Below are 17,523 nucleotides of genomic sequence, written 5' to 3' on the forward strand. Positions count from 1 at the left end.
CGGTGCCGTTCCCAGCGCTGCTGGCTTTTGGCAAAGCGGTCCGTTTCCATTCCGGCTCTGCGGGGTGGGCGGGCCGCGGCACGGCGGGGCCGGGGTGCGGGAGGGCGGAGCGGGGAGCCCGGCAGAAGAGGGCCGAGCATCCCTCCGCCGCCGGGCCGGTTGCCAAGGCGACGGCTGCGTGGCAACGGGCTGGCAGCGGGGACCGCCCGCCGCCGCGCCGAGCGGAGCGGAGCCGAGCGGAGCCGAGCGGAGCGGGCTGCGCGCTGCCCTCCGCGCTGGATGCTGCGGCGGCCGCCCGGGAGCAGCCGCGCTCCGCCGCCCCCCGCCCGCCCAGCCGGGGCCGCCCTCGCCGGGAGCAGCAGCGCTCGCCCGCTCTCCGCCGCCGGGGCCGGCGCGGAGCGGAGATGGTGCCGCTGCTGCGGAGCGCCGGCGGCTCCCACCAGTGGCTGGCCGTCGTTTTCCTCGGCCTTTGCTGGTTCCTTCCTCCCGGGAGATTCGCCGCGCCGGGAGGAGACTTCCCGGGCTCTGCCGTGGACAATCTGGTGGTCAGGAAAGGGGACACGGCCGTGCTGAGGTAGGAGGCGGCCGCGGGCGGGAGGGATGCGGGATGGAGCTGCCGCAGCATCCCCGAGCTCCGGCGGGGCCCTGGCGGGGCTGTGCGGCCGCTCGGGCCCGGGGCCGCTCGCGGGGTGCCCCGGGCTGCGGGAACTTGTCCCCGGCTGCGGGCCGCCCGCCGGCTCCCGGCGCGGTTTTGTTCCGCGGTTTGCCCTTTTTCGCTCTATTTGAGAAGCCCTGGCTGTTGCTGGAAGTTTAGAAATGGGTTGTTGGGGTGGAATGATGCAGTTTTGGCTTCCGGCAGCAGTCTGGGGGCTCTGCAGAGCGAGCAGCGCGGGGCTGTGGCAGGGAGAGGACGATTAAACCCTGCCAGGAGCATTACCATCGGCATTATTTATTTTGATACATAGTTCTATATTTCCCAACGATTGGAACGCTGGCTCCATGCCACGAGGAGATTTTTGCTTCCCGTGGCTCTGTTCCTGCCTCTCCTAATGGACCCTGTGCTCCCGAATCTCCTGTCTCTTGACTGGAGCAAAATTTGTTTACCAGCAGTCAGACACCACAATCTACTCGAACCTTTCCTTCTGGTTTGTGTTCAGCAATCCTCTGCCTTGATATAATCATCCCCCAGCCCCCACTGTAACTTTTTATCCGTGTGTTCCACTTTGCCTTGATCCTACCACAGTTCCAAACCCCCCATTTTCCCCTTCTCTGGAATACGGTTTCAGTCGGTTGAAGCTCCTGGCTGGTGAGAAATCTCTGATTTAATTAGCAGCACTTCTCAGCTGTGAGGTCTCTGGCTGTATTGTTTTTTGTTGGGCTCTCATGGAAATCTCGAGGTTACAATGCATTTTATCCAAGAGCATTTTTAATGATCCAAGAGTAAAATGCTGCATGAGGCATTTTCAATAGCGATTTGGAAGCGTTTTTAGGCTGCTCCTGTTGTAGTAGCTCCTGAAAATACAGTAGATGTCTATGTAGGGCAGCTGACAAGTGGTTTTTATGCGCACCTCAATTATCCTCTGTATTTTGAGACGTGCTCAGGTCCTCGTGCTTTCTGTGGCACAAATGGAGAATCAAAGGAAATAACAATTAAAAAGTGGTTTATTTGTACTGTTGCAGGGAAAGTAACTTGATGGGTTCACAGGCTGTTACGGCATACTCAGCCGCTATTAAACACTGTTAGTACCCAAATACGTTCCAAACTGCCTTATTAAAGAGCGGTGCGATTGCTCCCGAGGTGAGCTCCGCCGGGGTTCAGCTGGAGCCCAGCCCGGCTGCCAGGCCTGCTGTCTGCAGCTCGCTGCTGGCGCAGCTGGGCGCGTTACATAAACGAGACGGAGCTCGGGGCTGCGAGCATCCCTGGGGTCTCGCTGGGGAGGGCCGGTGTGTTTTGTGGCCGGAGGCTGCTGCAGGAAACGCTGGCAGCGCTGCTGAGCCCCGGCGCGGAGCGGTGGGATGCTGGCATGTCTGTGCTGCGGCTGGGTCTGCTCCTCGTGCCCCCTGAGCAGCTCCTCTGGCTTCCGTGCCCTCGGCGGGCTCGCGTTAAACGGGGGTTGTTCTGCTTTGAGCTGCTAACCTGAGGGGGGAAATGCAGGATCGCATTTCTGCTGCCCGTCGCCTGCTCCTCGGGGCTGTCCCTGCCTGCAGGTGCTGTGAATACACCTCAATGTACATGGCAGTGATTGCTCTATCTGCTGGAAGTATCGGAAATCGGCTCTTTGTTTAAACTGCAGTGAGCCGGCAATTTGGGTGCTGAAGAAGGAGTTTGCTGCCCGCAGCTCCGGAGCTCTCTGCTCCCAGCCGTGCCCGCAGCTCCGGAGCTGGCTGTGCTCCGCAGCTCTGCCTCTCCCGGCAGGATGGCCCTGGCTCCCCGCGGCCAGCTCGTGTTGATTCCCCCTCTCTGCTCTGGGCTCAGCCTCCCTCTGCCCCGAGGGCTCCAAAAGCACCGTCCGTGGGTGCGAGGGCAGCGCCGAGAGCAGCTCCCGGGCTGAGCTGCTGCTGGAATAGGGCGGCTTTGAGCCAGCACTGCCGAGCCCGCGGAGGGCTGAGGGTGATCTCGGGGCTGGGGCTGAGCTGGAGCCATCCGAGCCCGGGCCTGGGCTGCCCTCTCTGGGGCACACCGCCGGGCTCTGGCTGCAGCTGGGCACCCCTGCCCGTGCCCTGAGGGTGAGAGCAGAGGGGATCCCGCTGGGACCGGGGACAAACTTCCACTCACGAGTCTCGTTTTGTGCTGATGTGCCAGGGGAGAAGGCACAGAGCCCCTCTCGATGAGTGCAGGGTCAGGCTGAGCTGGGTCCCGGCCCCAGCTCCCACACCGAAGTTTCACTGTCTGCCTGAAGATGGGGAGTAAAGGCTCCTTGTCCTGCTGGGGCTCTCCAGGAAAACCTCTGTGTGCTAACATAAAGTTAAAAAGTTCAGCTCCCTCATTTTAGTGGTTCATTCATATCTCAGTGTAATCATTTTGGATCAAGCACACAGAGTTTTGTTGAGGATCACTCCCTCCCTGTCCCGGTGCTCCTGGAGCACGGCTCCCTGGCTGCTGCTCCTGCTCAGCCCGACCCCACCCCACACCCATGGCCCCTGAGGGGCCAGCGCCCTCCCCACCCTGTGCCAGGCCTGGATGGGGCTGGATGGTGCTTTGCTGCTGCCCTCCAGGTGGCACAGGCTGCTGGGACTGTCCCCTGGTGCCCAGGTGGCTCTGGGATACTGGGACTGTCCCCTGCTGCCCAGGAGGCACAGGCTGCGGGCACTGTCCCCTGGTGCCCAGGTGGCTCTGGGATACTGGGACTGTCCCCTGCTGCCCAGGTGGCTCTGGGATACTGGGACTATCCCCTGGTGCCCAGGCCAGCACTCCCAACAGCACCAGTCACAGTCCCCACGTGTCCCTTCCCGAGGGACTGACGGAAGAGAAGGTTTGCCAAGGATGTCACTGGGCACCTGTTTTGGTACAGAAGCTCCTCAGCATGGGGATTTTAAAGAAAACTCCTCCTTAGCTGAGGAGCTCTGCCTGTGGTGAGTTATTTCTGCAGCCTCCGTAATTAAAGCCTGCTCCCTTTTGTTTGGTTTCAATGGGTGATGGATCCCCGCAGTCCCAACTGTTTGTGTTTGTTGGAGTTGGAAGAAATTCTGTCAGTAACACAGTTGTTTTGCATGGCAGAATAATTTTGGGAAGCTGCTGATTTCCAGCAGTAGAATTCCATCCTGCATCCTTTCTGTATTCTTCCCAGGCAGCTGGTTAAGATTTTATGGGAACACACGAGGAAGGAGAGAGCGAGTTCTAAAGGCATGCTTTTATTAAAAGAATAAATTGGTGCGTTGTGCACTGGTAGGAGCTCAGGAACCAGCTGTGTGTTCAGAACCAGGCTTCTGCTGTGACCATCTCTGCACCATCCCTCAGGACAGGGATCACCCTGGGCTCCAGCACATCCCTCTCACTGACAGCACACGTGGCAATTTCGGGAAGGGAGTGGTTTAGGAGAGGTGACAAATGCAGGGGAGCCAGCAGGGACAGCCCGTATCACCTTCTGTGTCACCTCCCTCCCTGCCCCGGAGCAGGGCTGGACACCCAGGGAAAACAGAGACCACCTCCAGCTGGGAGGAGGCTGCTCCCCACTTCCCGGGAGGTGGAAGGGGATGTGGGGAGGGCAGGGGAGAGCTCAGCTCAGCATGGCAGCAACAGGCACTGCTGCTGCTGCTGCTGCTGTGGGAAAAGCAAGAATTGCCCTTTCCCCGTGCTGGAGCTGCTCCGGGCAGTGCCAGCAGTGCCCGCAGACCCCGCCGGCAGTTTGGAGCCCAGCTCCCCTTGGAGACTGGAAAGTGCAAAGCTGAAGATGATCAAAAGGGTTTTTCTAGCGAGTAAAGGTTTTTATTGTGTGTTTTGTTTTGCTCAAAGCTCCCGGGTAATGAAACCAAGTCTGAGTGCGAGTACCTTTATAGCACCTGTGCGTTGTGTCAGCGCAGCAAATTGGGCTGTAGAAGCTGTCATGGTTTCTAAAAAAGCAGAAGATCTTTTTAGCAGTGTGTGGCTCTAGGGGAGTTTGGGGCAGGTGTGCTCTGCAGTCTGGGCAGAATTCTGGGTTCTTCATGCAGAGAACTAAACCTGGAGCTGGCTCCCTGGGGCTGGTGCTCCCGGAGCCTGGCAGGGAGGAGCAGGAGAGCTGCACGGCAGGTGTCCGTGCCCAGCTGTGACCACAGGGCTGGCTCCTGTGTGACCTGGCTGGGAAGCCCAGGGCTCAGCTCTGGGCCAGCAGGTCAGTGAGATGCAGCACGTGTCTGACCACATCTGGGCTGAGGCTGGGGCAGCCAGAGGGGTGATTGTAGGAAAATACCTTTTTTTGCCACAGATCAGGAGCTTTGGGGCTCTTTGGTTTGTTTGCTGAATTGGAAATACTTTATGTGCAGCCTGGCTGCTTTTCTGCACCTTGGAGAGTTCCAGGTCCGTGTCCTGGGCAGTGGCACTGTCCCCTGCTGTGAACACCTAGGGCTGCCACCCAACACCTGGGATGAGCCCCTGGGGAGGCTGGACGGGCTGTGCCGGCAGCCCAGCACTGCCCAGGGCTGGCTTTTACTGCTCTGCCAAGGTTTGGGCACCTGGGAAACAGCTAATCCAAAATTATCCACCTCCTTTGGTGCCTGCTCTTTGATTTTCTCAACCACTTCTGTTCCTAAGTTCTGCTTGTGGGAAAAGTTCCCATCTGAGGAATGGGAGGAGCAGCTCCTGGTCTGGGAGCACCACTGCCCCAAATGTGGGGAGTGTGAGCTCATGTGCCCCCAGAGTGACCATGCAGGCAGTGTGACATTGTGTCCTCATGCAGGCAGTGTGACCCTGTGCCCCCAGAGTGACCATGCAGGGAATGTGCCTGTGTCCCCATGCAGGGAATGTGCCCCTGTGTCTCCATGCAGGGAGTGTGCCCCTGTGTCCCCATGCAGGGAATGTGCCCCTGTGTCCCCATGCAGGCAGTGCCCCTGTGTCCCCATGCAGGCAGTGTGCCCCTGTGTCCCCATGCAGGCAGTGTGCCCCTGTGTCCCCGTGCAGGCAGTGCCCCTGTGTCCCCATGCAGGGAATGTGCCCCTGTGTCTCCATGCAGGGAATGTGCCCCTGTGTCCCCATGCAGGGAATGTGCCCCTGTGTCCCCATGCAGGCAGTGCCCCCCTGTCCCCATGCAGGCAGTGTGACATTGTGTCCCCATGCAGGCAGTGTGCCCCTGTGTCCCCAGAGTGACCATGCAGGCAGTGTGCCCCTGTGTCCCCGTGCAGGCAGTGTCCCTGTGTCCCCAGAGGGAGCAGTGGCCGGCCAGGTGCCCGGGGCAGTGCCAGGAGCAGCTGCTCTGTGCAGCCTGGCTGCTGCCTCCGGGCTCCGTGCGGCTCCCTGGAGCTCCCGGGGATCAGAGCTCTCCCTGCCCATGGAACACGACTTTCCCAGATGGAGGTGTCTCCTTGGCTCCCGCTGGAACAGGGGGGATTCTCCTTGTCCTGCACAGTGGTTCTGCTCCAGGGAATGTTGGTGGTCTGGGGGAGATGCCCACCTAACATGGGTTTGCTAAACCCTTCAGGGGTCGGGCTGGGGGAGAGCCCTGCTCGGGCAGAAGCTGGAGCAGCAGCAATCACACACCCCTTCCTGCTCCTCTGCCATCTCCAGATGGCAGATCTCCAAACATTCCCATCTCCACACTGGCCTTCCTGCTCCCAGCAGAGCCCTGCCACGGCCAGACAAAACCTGCCTGGGCTTCCTCAGGCCCCAGGGGCTCAAAACAAAACGACAGCGTTAAGGTCAGCACCCTGGGTTTATCCTGGAGCTCCTCGGCAGTGCTGCCTGAGCTGTGAATCCCCTGCACCCCCAGGTCCTGGGAACACCCAGTTCTCAGGTGGGAATGGCTGGGGAGCCTCTGGGGCTGGAGCACCTCTGTCGAGCAAACTTTGCATCCAAAGCTGATCAGCTCCTCAGGAGGCCTGGGGTGCCTAAATAATATTTAAATTACTGAGGGGCCAATGACTTCTGGAGATTGGGATTTACCAGTTTTCCCTTCTTTTCCAAGAAGAGCCATGCTTTGTAGCTGACAGCCTTTGCCTAAGGAGTGATGGTGTGCTGGGAAGGCTGTGACATGTCTGTCAGACACCCATCCACTGTAATTTGTGTTATGAGAACCGAGCACTTGGAAGGGAGTTCTGCAGCAGGAAGAGAGCGGCTGGACAGCGAGTTCATGCAGCAGTTGGAATTTTGAGATGCTCTGTGCATCCCAGCATTCCAGTGCCCCCAGTGCCTGCCCGGGGCTGCCTGTGGCTGTGAACACAGGCTCTGGTGTCTGTGCAGAGTGTAAGAAATATAAAAGTCCCCTTCTTTCCTTTATGATTTCAAAAGGTTCATTTCTTGGCTTCCATACTCTCGATATTCTGGTGCAGTTTGGGGTGATAAATCCTTCGGCTCCGTGGGGTTTCATTCCTGCAATGTGACCGTGGGACGTGCAGGCTCCTCTGCACACCCCCAGCAAGTGAAGTTGTTGTTTGCATAAGAATTTCCTCTTCCCAATCCCTGCCAATTATTAAACAAGCACATTATGGCACTTGCCTCTTGTCTGCGCGGCAATAATAAATAAATTCAGTGCAAATTAAAATAATTTATCATTTTAAATGATGGTGAATGTTTCAGCTGTTCTGCAGAGGAACTAACAAAACAAGGAGTCAGTAAGGGATGAAAACCGGGATTTGTTCCAAGGGGCTGTTCTGTTGAGGAGAAAACAGAGACTTAATGACTTTCTCCTTGTCACCGTGTGTGAGCTGAGTGCAGCTGATGTCCCAGGGGAAGGATCTCAGGGGTCTGGGGCACTGCTGCCTTGGGCCAGGCAGCCCATGGGGCTGAACACGGGGGCTGGAATGGGGCTGGAATGGGGCTGCTGCTTCTGCCCCTCTGGGGAGCTCCTGGGAGAGATCCCAGGGTGATCCCTGTGGGCTCTGCTCGGGAGCTGGAGCCCTGCCCCAGGTGTGTGGGGTGTGAGCCAGGGCAGGGCAGGGCTGTGGGAGCAGGGCATGGAGCTGGCCCTGATCCCAGTGGGAATGGGGCACTGCAGGGCTGGCTGCCCTGATCCCAGTGGGAATGGGGCACTCCAGGGCTGGCTGCCCTGATCCCAGTGGGAATGGGGCACTCCAGGGCTGGCTGCCCTGATCCCAGTGGGAATGGGACACTCCAGAGCTCGCTGCCCTGATCCCAGTGGGAATGGGACACTCCAGGGCTGGCTGCCCTGATCCCAGTGGGAACGGGGCACTCCAGGGCTGCCTGCCCTGATCCCAGTGGGAATGGGGCACTCCAGGGCTGGCTGCCCTGATCCCAGTGGGAATGGGGCACTCCAGGGCTGGCTGCCCTGATCCTAGTGGGAATGGGGCACTCCAGGGCTGGCTGCCCTGATCCCAGTGGGAATGAGCTGGCTCAGGACCCGCAGGGAAGTGGGTTCAAACGGAGCTGTAGCTGCAGGGTGGCCGGCTCAGGTGCTGAAGGTGGCAGCTGGTACTCGGGTGAGTGGCACGTGGGGCTGGAGCTGGTGACGGGGCTCAGCACAAGCTGTACATTATCCCTGATGCCATCTGCCATGGGATCAGAGCCTCCCTACCCAAATCCCCTGGGCAGAGGCTGCTGGGGGCAGGGCTGTGCTCCGAGCAGTGACAAAGGAGCTGGAACTGCCCACTGGAGCCCCAGTTCTTGTGTCAGCCCTTGCCAGCAGAGGACTGGGACGGTCAATGCCTCCTGAGTTTCTGCTCCTGCTTTTGCAGCCCTGGACCTGCCAGCTCTGAGTCTGCACGGGGAGAGCTGGTGTCCATGGAGCATCTCCTGGCCCCGTGGCCCTGGCCCAGCCTGGCTGGGTGTCCATCCTCTGCTCCTGAAGCACGCTCACAGGGCTCAGCTGGGGCTCCACCAGGGTGGGGGTGAAGCAGAGAGGGCAGTCCTGGTTAGTGGGCTGTGCTGGGCTCAGCGAGGGCATGGCTGCGTGCTCAGAGCTCTTTCCAACCCCAACCTCTCTTGGAGAGACTTCTCTCTGCAGTTTCTCTGCAGACTTTGCTGGTGTGTCCGTGAGCTGTGGCCAGGGAGGGTGGGCAGTGGCTGTGCACCAGTCCCAGGTGCAGAGCCTTGGCCACATCCACGGGAGGAGGGGCAGCAGGAAATCTGTTATGAAAGCGGCCTAATTATAACGAGCAGTTTTCCCCCTGGCTGGAACAAGTGGACTAGAAAATTGTACTAGACTTTTCATTCAGAGACTATTAAAGAGCAGAGGAAGAGAAAACAAAATACAGCTTTTGTCACAGGTCGGTTTTTTTTTTTTTTTTTGTATAGAGTCCTGCACATGGCCAGAAATCAGTTTCAAATTAATGTAATTATCGTATTTAGTACATGGTTTGTGATTTTTTTTAACCTGATAAACCCGCTCGGTGTTACATTTCTGGCAGCATGAAGGTGCAAGCGCTGAGCACAAACCACAGGCAGCAAATTAAAGGTGGATAACGAGGTCACCTGGGGGTCCTGCAGCTGGGGTGGCCCCAGGCTGGGCAGAGCCTCCCGGGGAGCCAGGACTGGAAATGCCCCGCAGCCCAGCTGGGAGGAGTGCTGGATGGGCAGCAGGGAATGTGGCCCCGGTGACAGGGAGAGCTCAGGGCACAGAGGATCCCAGGGCATCCTGCAGGAACAGGGGAGCGGCTCGGGGCCGAAGGAGGGCAGATTTACCCTGGATATTAGGAAGGAATTCTTCAACCCAAACAAGAGTCGGTCTCTGATTCTCTGGGTTTCACACAAACTCAGGGTTAGTGACCTCCTACAGCTTTGGTTTCTCTGGCGTGGGTTTGGCTTCTGCACCTACAGTTCCAAGCATCGCCCCAGAATATTTACCCTGAGCTGTTCTCAGTGGGGTGCTGGATTCTCCTCATGATTTATTGGAGCTGTGCTGACCAGATCAACTACCCAAACGCCTTTGGGACTCCATGGACACCTTCTGGGTGTCCAGCCAGTTCTGGATTCTTGGCTCCTGGCCTGGCTCTGCCCTGACTCACAACCACCTCAACCCACAGAGAGAAAGAAATGCACTGAGTCATCCTTAACCTTCTATTCCACTTTTTAATTTGCATTAGTACCTCAAAACAATATTCCTTCTGAGCCCTCCCTCAGCTAATCTTGTGAAAGGAAAATGGATTTGGACATGTATAAAACATGAAAAGTCACGGAATCAAAAAAGTGGATGAAATTCACAGCAATCAAGCTTTTCAAGGCAGCCAGCCCAGAACCATCACGCTGGAATTAAAAATAAATTTGGTTACAGGAAATCATCTCCTCTGCTGTTCCCCTTGGTGGGCTGGTGTAGAAGAGCAGGAGGCAGCAGAGCCCGAGGCAAGGGGAGCTTCAGGAGGGCTGGGACGCAGTCCCGAGCACACAGCAGTGCTCAGGCTGTGCTCCCAGCTGGAATGGAGTCCTGCGGGCTGGAAGAGCCTCCTCGGGCTGGGAGAGACGGGAGGGAGGGCAGGGGCCCTGCTGGGGACAGGGACCACGGGGCCAGGGACAGCCAGGGCACAGGTGGCCGAGGGAGCCGTGCCCAGAGAGCCCGGCACCCTGAGCCATCCGTTATCCTGGCACCACCTGGGCTGCACTGGAGCTCGTCAAAGCCCGCACGGGGGTTGAGACATCCCCGTGGCACCACTGAGCCCGTGGCACGAGCCTCACAGGGAGCCCTGTGCTCCTCCCAGCGGGCACTGCCACCCTGCCTGGGACAGGATGAGGGCAGCGGGGCAGAGCCAGCAACAACCGCTGCCGCGTCTGGGGAGAAAACACAGTCTTTGTCAATTCAAAGTGCATCAATTGCACGCCCCAAGGCACTTCTGCTGGGCAAAATGTTGGGTGTGGAAGAGAAGTGGGGCTGGGATGGAATTGCCAGAGCAGCCGTGGCTGGCTCTGGATCCCTGGCAGTGCCCAAGGCCAGGCTGGGAGACCTGGCACAAGTGCCCAGAGCAGCCCCTGGATCCCTGGCAGTGCCCAAGGCCAGGCTGGACACTGGGGCTGGGAGCATTTGGGACAGTGGCAGTGTCCCTGCCATGGCAGGGGGTCTGGAAGGAGATGAGATTTCAAGTCCCTGCCAACCCAAACCAGTCTGGGAGTCTGTGAATTTCTCCCCGTAAGAATTCTGTGTTTATAGAACTGTTTTGTTTGTTTGGGTTGGTTTTGTTTTGGTTTGGTATTTTTCATTGCTTTGTTTGCTTTTACTTTTCCCTTTTGTTTTGTTTTGTTCTCGGTTGCATGTTTTGTTCTGGCAGCTGTGTGCAGCATCCTGGACTCCGTGATTTTCTGGGGATGTTGGCTCAGGCTGCCCCAGCCCCTGATGTGGCACTGCCCTCCCAGCAAACCCTCCCTCTGTGGAATCGACATTCTGACCCTGTTCTGGGGGAGCTTTTTAACATTCCTGTGCCTCAACAAAACAGAGACTGTTCCTGTAGTGGTTCCAAAAACATTTTCACCAGCTAAGAAAGTCTTTAAATAGTCCTCACTGAGTGAGGCTGCTAATTTGCATGACAGCTTGATTAAATGTAACCTGCTTCCACACTTAATTTATTTTGAAACTGCCCAACGTTTTCATTCCATGCCATTAATTTTACATTAGTAGACTGGCTTGATTATTTAAGAAGGAAGGTAGTTTTATCATCTTTGTTGGTGTAAGTTCAAATCCATACTGAAAAATGCTCTGAAAGTGGTTAAAAATAACAAAAGCCTTTGCTCCACATAAAGATCTGTTGGACCTGGTGCTGTGATGCAGAAGGAAATGAAGATTTGGGTGCTTTAGTGATCATCTTTGGCTTCAGCAGAGCTTGGGCTGCAAACGTGGCTCCGTGTTGCAATGTCTATTCTGAGTGTGTGGGTTTGGGGTTCCCAAAAAGGCAATGCTTAAGGGTGCATCTTCCACAGGTGCTCCATTTTCCCCAGGAAGTGATATTTTTAGGAAAACGGCGTCTCAGAGGCTTGGGCAGAGCTGTGGCACTTCCCTCTTGCAGTGGATCTGTTACAGAAATGGGCCACAGCTCTTTGCTTTCCAAGGTGCTGGGCTGCCTCACGCTGGTGCCAAGTCCTGCAGAAAAGGGTCCAGACAAGAGCCTCTAAAACTTATTCCTACACTAATTTAATCAGCTTCTCTTTCCAGGGCAAGACTTGTACAAAAACAGAATACTTCAGATTTCTTGCAAAACTGGAGCCTAAACTAAAAATTATTTAGGTTATCAACCATCTGTTCTCAAAGGATGGTTTCACGAACATGGCTGTGAATGCATTTTTTAGGTAAAGCTCATGAAATTCCTCTTTTTTCTTTTCAATGAATGTTCCTATTATCCCACACTTTTGCCCTGCAGGCAGGTTCTGGATCCTTCTGGATCCCCTTGGTTACTCCCTCATTTCCTCTCTCTCTGCTCTTGGAAACTCAACGTGCAGTCTCCACGAGGATGGCAGAGATGTTTTTCTATTTCAGATCTGCAAACTGAAATGTTCACTTTATCTGCTGAACTGTCCTCGTAGATACCTACCCAGGAGCTCACGCATTCCACCAAAAGAGAATGAAATCCCTTCTGTCTCACTTCTGCCAGTCCCCAGGGAAGGACTCTTCCTTGGACACCTCCCTGGGCAGCTGTGCCAAGGCCTGAGCACCCTTTCCATGGGGAAATTCCTGCTGACACTTTCAGGGGTGAGAGGAATGGGAGATAAGGAAGAGGGAAGCTGCTCAAAGGGACATCCCAATAAGCTGGGTCTGTTTTAAAACCAGACTTTTTGTTGGGCCCTAACTCAACACCACGGCAAAGCCCCGGGGCCAGGATCCAGCGGTGGGCACAGCTGGGCATGGAGGAGAATCCCAAAGCTCTGCTGACGTGGAAACATGCTGGGACCTGTTTTCCCAAAGCTGCTGGCAGAGCAGAAGGGGGCAGAGGAGGGAGAGGAATATTGTATGGGAAATAAAAAATGTTTACGGGGAGGAGCTTCAGGAGCTCTGGCTGATTATTTTGGCAGAACAGCATTAGGCACCCTCGTTGTGCTGGAGAATGTTTTAATGTCAGAAACCTCTGAAAATCCAATCTTGGCAAAAAACCCATAATGCAAACTAATGACTAAAAGCTGAAACTGAACAATTCCAACTTAACTGTGAAGCGAGGGTTTTAGAGGCAATTAACTGCTGGAATCAGCTCTCAGAGCAAAGCAGGGCTCCACGTCTCTCGAGGCTGGCTGCCTCTGCAGAAGGTTCCTCGAGGCCCTTTGTTGAGCTGGATGATGTCAGCAAGGGGTTTCTTGGGCAGAGGGAAGGGAGAAATTCCTTTTTTCCCACACCAGAGGGGTGCAAGGCTGTCCTGAAGCCCAGCTCCCCCCAGCAGCACTGCTGCTGTCACAACAGAGAACAACCCTGGGCTCTTTTGAGGATTTCCTGGATCCAGAACTTTGTTTCTGAGTGTTGGTGGGTGTCACTATGCAATGAATTCTGTTCTTTAAAAGACTTTAAATTGTTATTTGATTTTAATGCTGAAAATCTGATCTCTTTAGTGACCCAGTTGAAAGCTGTTGTGTGTAGGGATGCTATTGAAAATATTCTAATGTAGGCTGCAGGTATGGGGAAAAATGCCAAACCTGTTCAAGGGATGCTCGACCTCTGCCTTGTCATTGTCACTCCTGTGGCACAGGGCTGCAGAGGGCAGCTGAGCTGATTCCAGCTCCTCGAGGAGCCAAGCAGCCAAGTCAGAGCATTGCTGTGCCTTTCCCCACAGTTATTTAGGAAACAAGTGACTCCCGCGTCCTCTGCTCATAAACCCACAAATCTGTGCTGTAAGTAAGCAGTGCAATTTAATAGTCAGTTTTATCTGCAGATTGTGAGCGTCAGGACTTTGGAGAAGCAGTGATTTCTGTCACCAGCAGAAAAACGCTGCTTGGTCCTCGTGGCCGACGCGTTGCTGCTCAGGGGCAGCTCAGGGTGGGCACAGCAGGAATTTCCCCATGGAAAGGGGGTCAGGGCTTGGCACTGCCCAGGGAGGGTTGGAGTGCCCATCCCTGGGCGGGCTGGCAGCGAGGCAGCTCCCTGCTAATTGCAGGGGCTGCTCTGGTGGCAATTAGGAGGCAGAGGAGCGGGGCAGGTCGATATCCATGAGAGCAGCTCGCTGTCCCGGGGGAGCCCCTGCTGCAGCAGGGCTGCTGCCTCCCCTCGTTGGGATGCAGCCCATGCCAGGAGTGATTAATTTGCTTTAACTTCCCAAACTACCGCGAGTCCCAGGGTTCATACAACACACACTGGGAGCAGAAAGGTCCAAAGAGAAAACAGATACAGTTCATGCACTAAACTGCATTCAAGATTCGAGCACGGGGTGCCCAGAGCAGCTGGGGCTGCCCCTGGATCCCTGGCAGTGCCCCAGGCCAGGCTGGACACTGGGGCTGGAGCACCTGGGACAGTGGCATCTGGTGGATCTGGATGAGCTTTCTCCATCCTTTCTCATTTCTCCATATTTTCTCCAGAAGCTTTCGGGAGGTTTCAGACGATGCCCCCAGGGGTCTGGGGTGGGTGACAGACCCGTGTGGGTCCTGCCAGGCTCCGTGGGGTGTTCCCAGGGTGATGGGAATCTGCCTGCCCAGGTTTAATGAAGGTATCCCACGTCTTGGGGATCCAATTTACTGACTGTCACTGCTAATGACACCTCTCCAGAAAAACTCGGGGTCTGACATTCCCAGGGATGGAGACAGAATCCATTTCAGGTGAGCACAGAAATTCAGCCTGTGAGGTACCTGTGACTGTCACAGGTGAAAATCTCTGCTAATGAACTGTGCATTAGTGTGAGACAGGAAGAGAACTCCCTCGGTCTCTTAATTTACTTTGAATAATTCATTAGCTCGCACTCCTCACCCATGGCAGTCCTAGGTAAATCCCACACTGGAGCTGCTAATTAAAGTTGCAGGATGAAGGGAAGCTACTAATGAGATGCGAGACAAGTCCTCCAACAATACAGAGGCACTTGTAGGCGCACAAAGTGTTATTGTTGGTTTCCACAGGAGGGCAGGGACCGCTGAGGAATTCACACTTGTTCCAGCAAGACTGGATCACTGCACAGCTCCCTGACAGGAGGGGAACAGGGGCAGGAGCAGAGGGAACAGCCCCAGGCTGGGCCAGGGGGGATCAGGGTGGGCACAGCAGGAATTTCCCCATGGAAAGGGGTCAGGGCTTGGCACTGCCCAGGGAGGTTGGGGTGCCCATCCTGGAGGTGGCAATCAGAGCCTGGGCTGGGGACAAGGTGGGGATTGGGCACAGCTGGGACTCCACAGGCTGGGAGGGCTTTTCCAGCCTCGGGGATCCTGAGAGGAGCAGGAATTACCTGTGGCACCAAGATGGGTCCTTCGTGGTCTTCCAAGTATGTGGAGATTGAAAATAGTGCAATATTTCACGTTTTTATTATATATAAAAGAATAGAGACAATAAATCTGTGTGGGTTTTACCAGACACTTTTATGGATGAATACACTGCTAAAATATCATCTCTACCAGGTCATATTTTATAGGTTATAGCAAACCCTTGTTACCTGAGTGAGGGCCTGGGTGTGCCATGTGGTCAAGGGTGTGGACCTCAGGGAATCAAAAACGCAGCTACGGCTTTGCACAGTAAAAATTAATATTTCTGGTGTTTGCTTCTACAACATAGGATGTAGAAATTGAATGCTGTGTGCAGAGTACACAGCAAAATTGCCTTTTTGTGGTTGGTGTGGTCAGGCTGGTTCACTACATGGAAATTTGTGATGTTGCAACACATTTAAATGTGTTTTCTGCTGGTTGGGAATGAGATATCCAGAAATCTGTGTGGGGACATGGAGTGGGATAAAAATACACTTTTAATGATTATTTTCAATGTACAAATTGCATGTTGCTGCTCAGACAAAATCAGCTGAGTTCAAGGCCTTTATCTTACTCAGGAAAATATCTCCAGAGAAATGTGAGCAGCAGAGCCCCCCTGAGCCCGGGCCAGGTGGGTGTGAGGAGGGTGAGAAACCCTGGGAAAGATCTTCTGGAGCAGCTGCTGTCCTGTGGAAACAGGGAAATACTAACACCGCACCTTTCCAATAGAGCAAATTAAGATAGGAGCTGAAACACACATAGCTGTGAATTAAAATGCAAGCAACCTCTGCAAATCAATGCGAGCTCTATAAAAAGGGCTCAGAACGATAATGCAAATGAATCCTGAGGTGAAACGTTCCTGGCAGGCGCAGCACACTGATCCCTGCCGCGCTCCTGGCAGAGCCGTGGGTGCCAGGCCAGCTCCCAGCTGAGCCAAGCTCAGCTCTGGGACAGCGAGCAGCAGCGAGCCCAAAGCCGAGCCCAGGGCCTGGCTCTGTGTTGTGTGTGCAGCTTGGGCTGAGGCTGTTCCCAGCAGGGACCAGCCCATCCCAGCAAAGCCCAAAGCCGAGCCCAGGGCCTGGCTCTGTGCTCTGTGTGCAGCTTGGAGTGAGGCTGTTCCCAGCAAAGCCCAAAGCCGAGCCCAGGGCCTGGCTCTGTGTTGTGTGTGCAGCTTGGGCTGAGGCTGTTCCCAGCAGGGACCGGCTGTGCCCAGCAAATCCAGGGTCCAGCCCGGGCTGGGCTCTCGGCTTGGCCTCCCCGTGGCTTCAGCCTGCCCTGGGCTCGGGGTCCGAGCTCAGCTTCCCAGCAGCATGGAAGAACAACCAGGGCGATATTTGGGGCTGGGCAGGAGCAGAGGGGCTCCTGCAGCTGAGCGGGGCTGGGGGGGAGAGCAGGGCACGGTGTCCTGTGCGTGCTGGTAAAACGCAGCGATGGAAACGTTTCGTGCTTTGCAGCATCGCCTTTGACGCTGCAGAGCTTGGCCCCGTGCCACAGCAGCTGGGGGGACACCAGGAGCTGTGCTGGGGGGACAGGCTGGGACATGGGGGCTGTGTCCCTGTGCAGGGAGAGCTGGGAGCAGCTCCCGCTGCTGGCTCCGCAAGGATGGACTTGCTGTCTTCTCTCTCGTCCGTTCTTCTTCCTGACCCGAGGATTTTAATTTTGTTGATTCATGGGTTATCTAAATACGAGCAGGTTGCCATCAATCAGCAGCGCCTCAGAATGAACATCAATGGTGTCCTCAGTGCTCCTGAAAGAAGGGCTGTGTCTGCAGAGTAAATCCCCGTTCCTGGGCTTGGCTCTGGCTCCTGGCTTTGGTTCAAACCTTCGTCAATTATTTTGTTCTTGACCTCGGAAGGGGTTGGGAGGGGTTTCTGTTCTCTGTGGCGTTATGTTCATTTCCAGGGTGGTAAAAGCTGAGCATTACCAAAGCACAGTGGTCAGAGCTGGGAATTCTCTGCTCATCCCTCTTGGGAATGCACACAGGCAGTCGGGGTTTAGGAATTCATAAACTGCACACGGAGATTACTCAGTGCTCCTCAAGTAAGGAATCTGGAATGCTGAGGACAATTGTGGTGCGCTCCAGATAGCTCTGGAAAACACCCGGGGGCAGACCCACACCCAGCTCTGGAAATGCCCTGGAGCAGACCCACACCCAGCTCTGGAGCAGACCCACACCCAGCTCTGGAAATGCCCTGGGGCAGACCCACACCCAGCTCTGGAGATGACCCACACCCAGCTCTGACCCAGCTCTGGAGCAGACCCACACCCAGCTCTGGAGATGCCCTGGAGCAGACCCACACCCAGCTCTGGAAATGCCCTGGAGCAGACCCACACCCAGCTCTGGAGCAGACCCACGCCCAGCTCTGGAAATGCCCTGGAGCAGACCCACACCCAGCTCTGGAAATGCCCTGGGGCAGACCCACAGCCAGCCCCGGAGCAGACCCGGAAAAAGCCCGGGGGCAGACCCACACCCAGCTCTGGAAATGCCCTGGAGCAGACCCACACCCAGCTCTGGAGCAGACCCACACCCAGCTCTGGAGCAGACCCACACCCAGCTCTGGAAATGCCCTGGGGCAGACCCACACCCAGCTCTGGAGCAG

General features: G+C 55.9%; 1 protein-coding gene across 1 annotated transcript in view; it reads left to right on the forward strand.

Moving 5' to 3' along the window:
* The first annotated feature begins 225 nt into the window (after positions 1-225).
* Positions 226-17,523, forward strand: part of NEGR1 (neuronal growth regulator 1) — a 166,914-nt gene continuing 149,616 nt past the window's right edge. The window contains exon 1 of the mRNA XM_041469437.1: positions 226-574. Within this exon, the coding sequence (XP_041325371.1) occupies positions 405-574 (170 nt within the window). The 5' untranslated portion in view covers positions 226-404. The remainder of the gene's footprint in view (positions 575-17,523) is intronic.

This window comes from Pyrgilauda ruficollis, unplaced genomic scaffold (genome assembly GCF_017590135.1).
Source record: "Pyrgilauda ruficollis isolate IOZ18807 unplaced genomic scaffold, ASM1759013v1 scaffold233, whole genome shotgun sequence".
Lineage (NCBI taxonomy): Eukaryota > Metazoa > Chordata > Aves > Passeriformes > Passeridae > Pyrgilauda > Pyrgilauda ruficollis.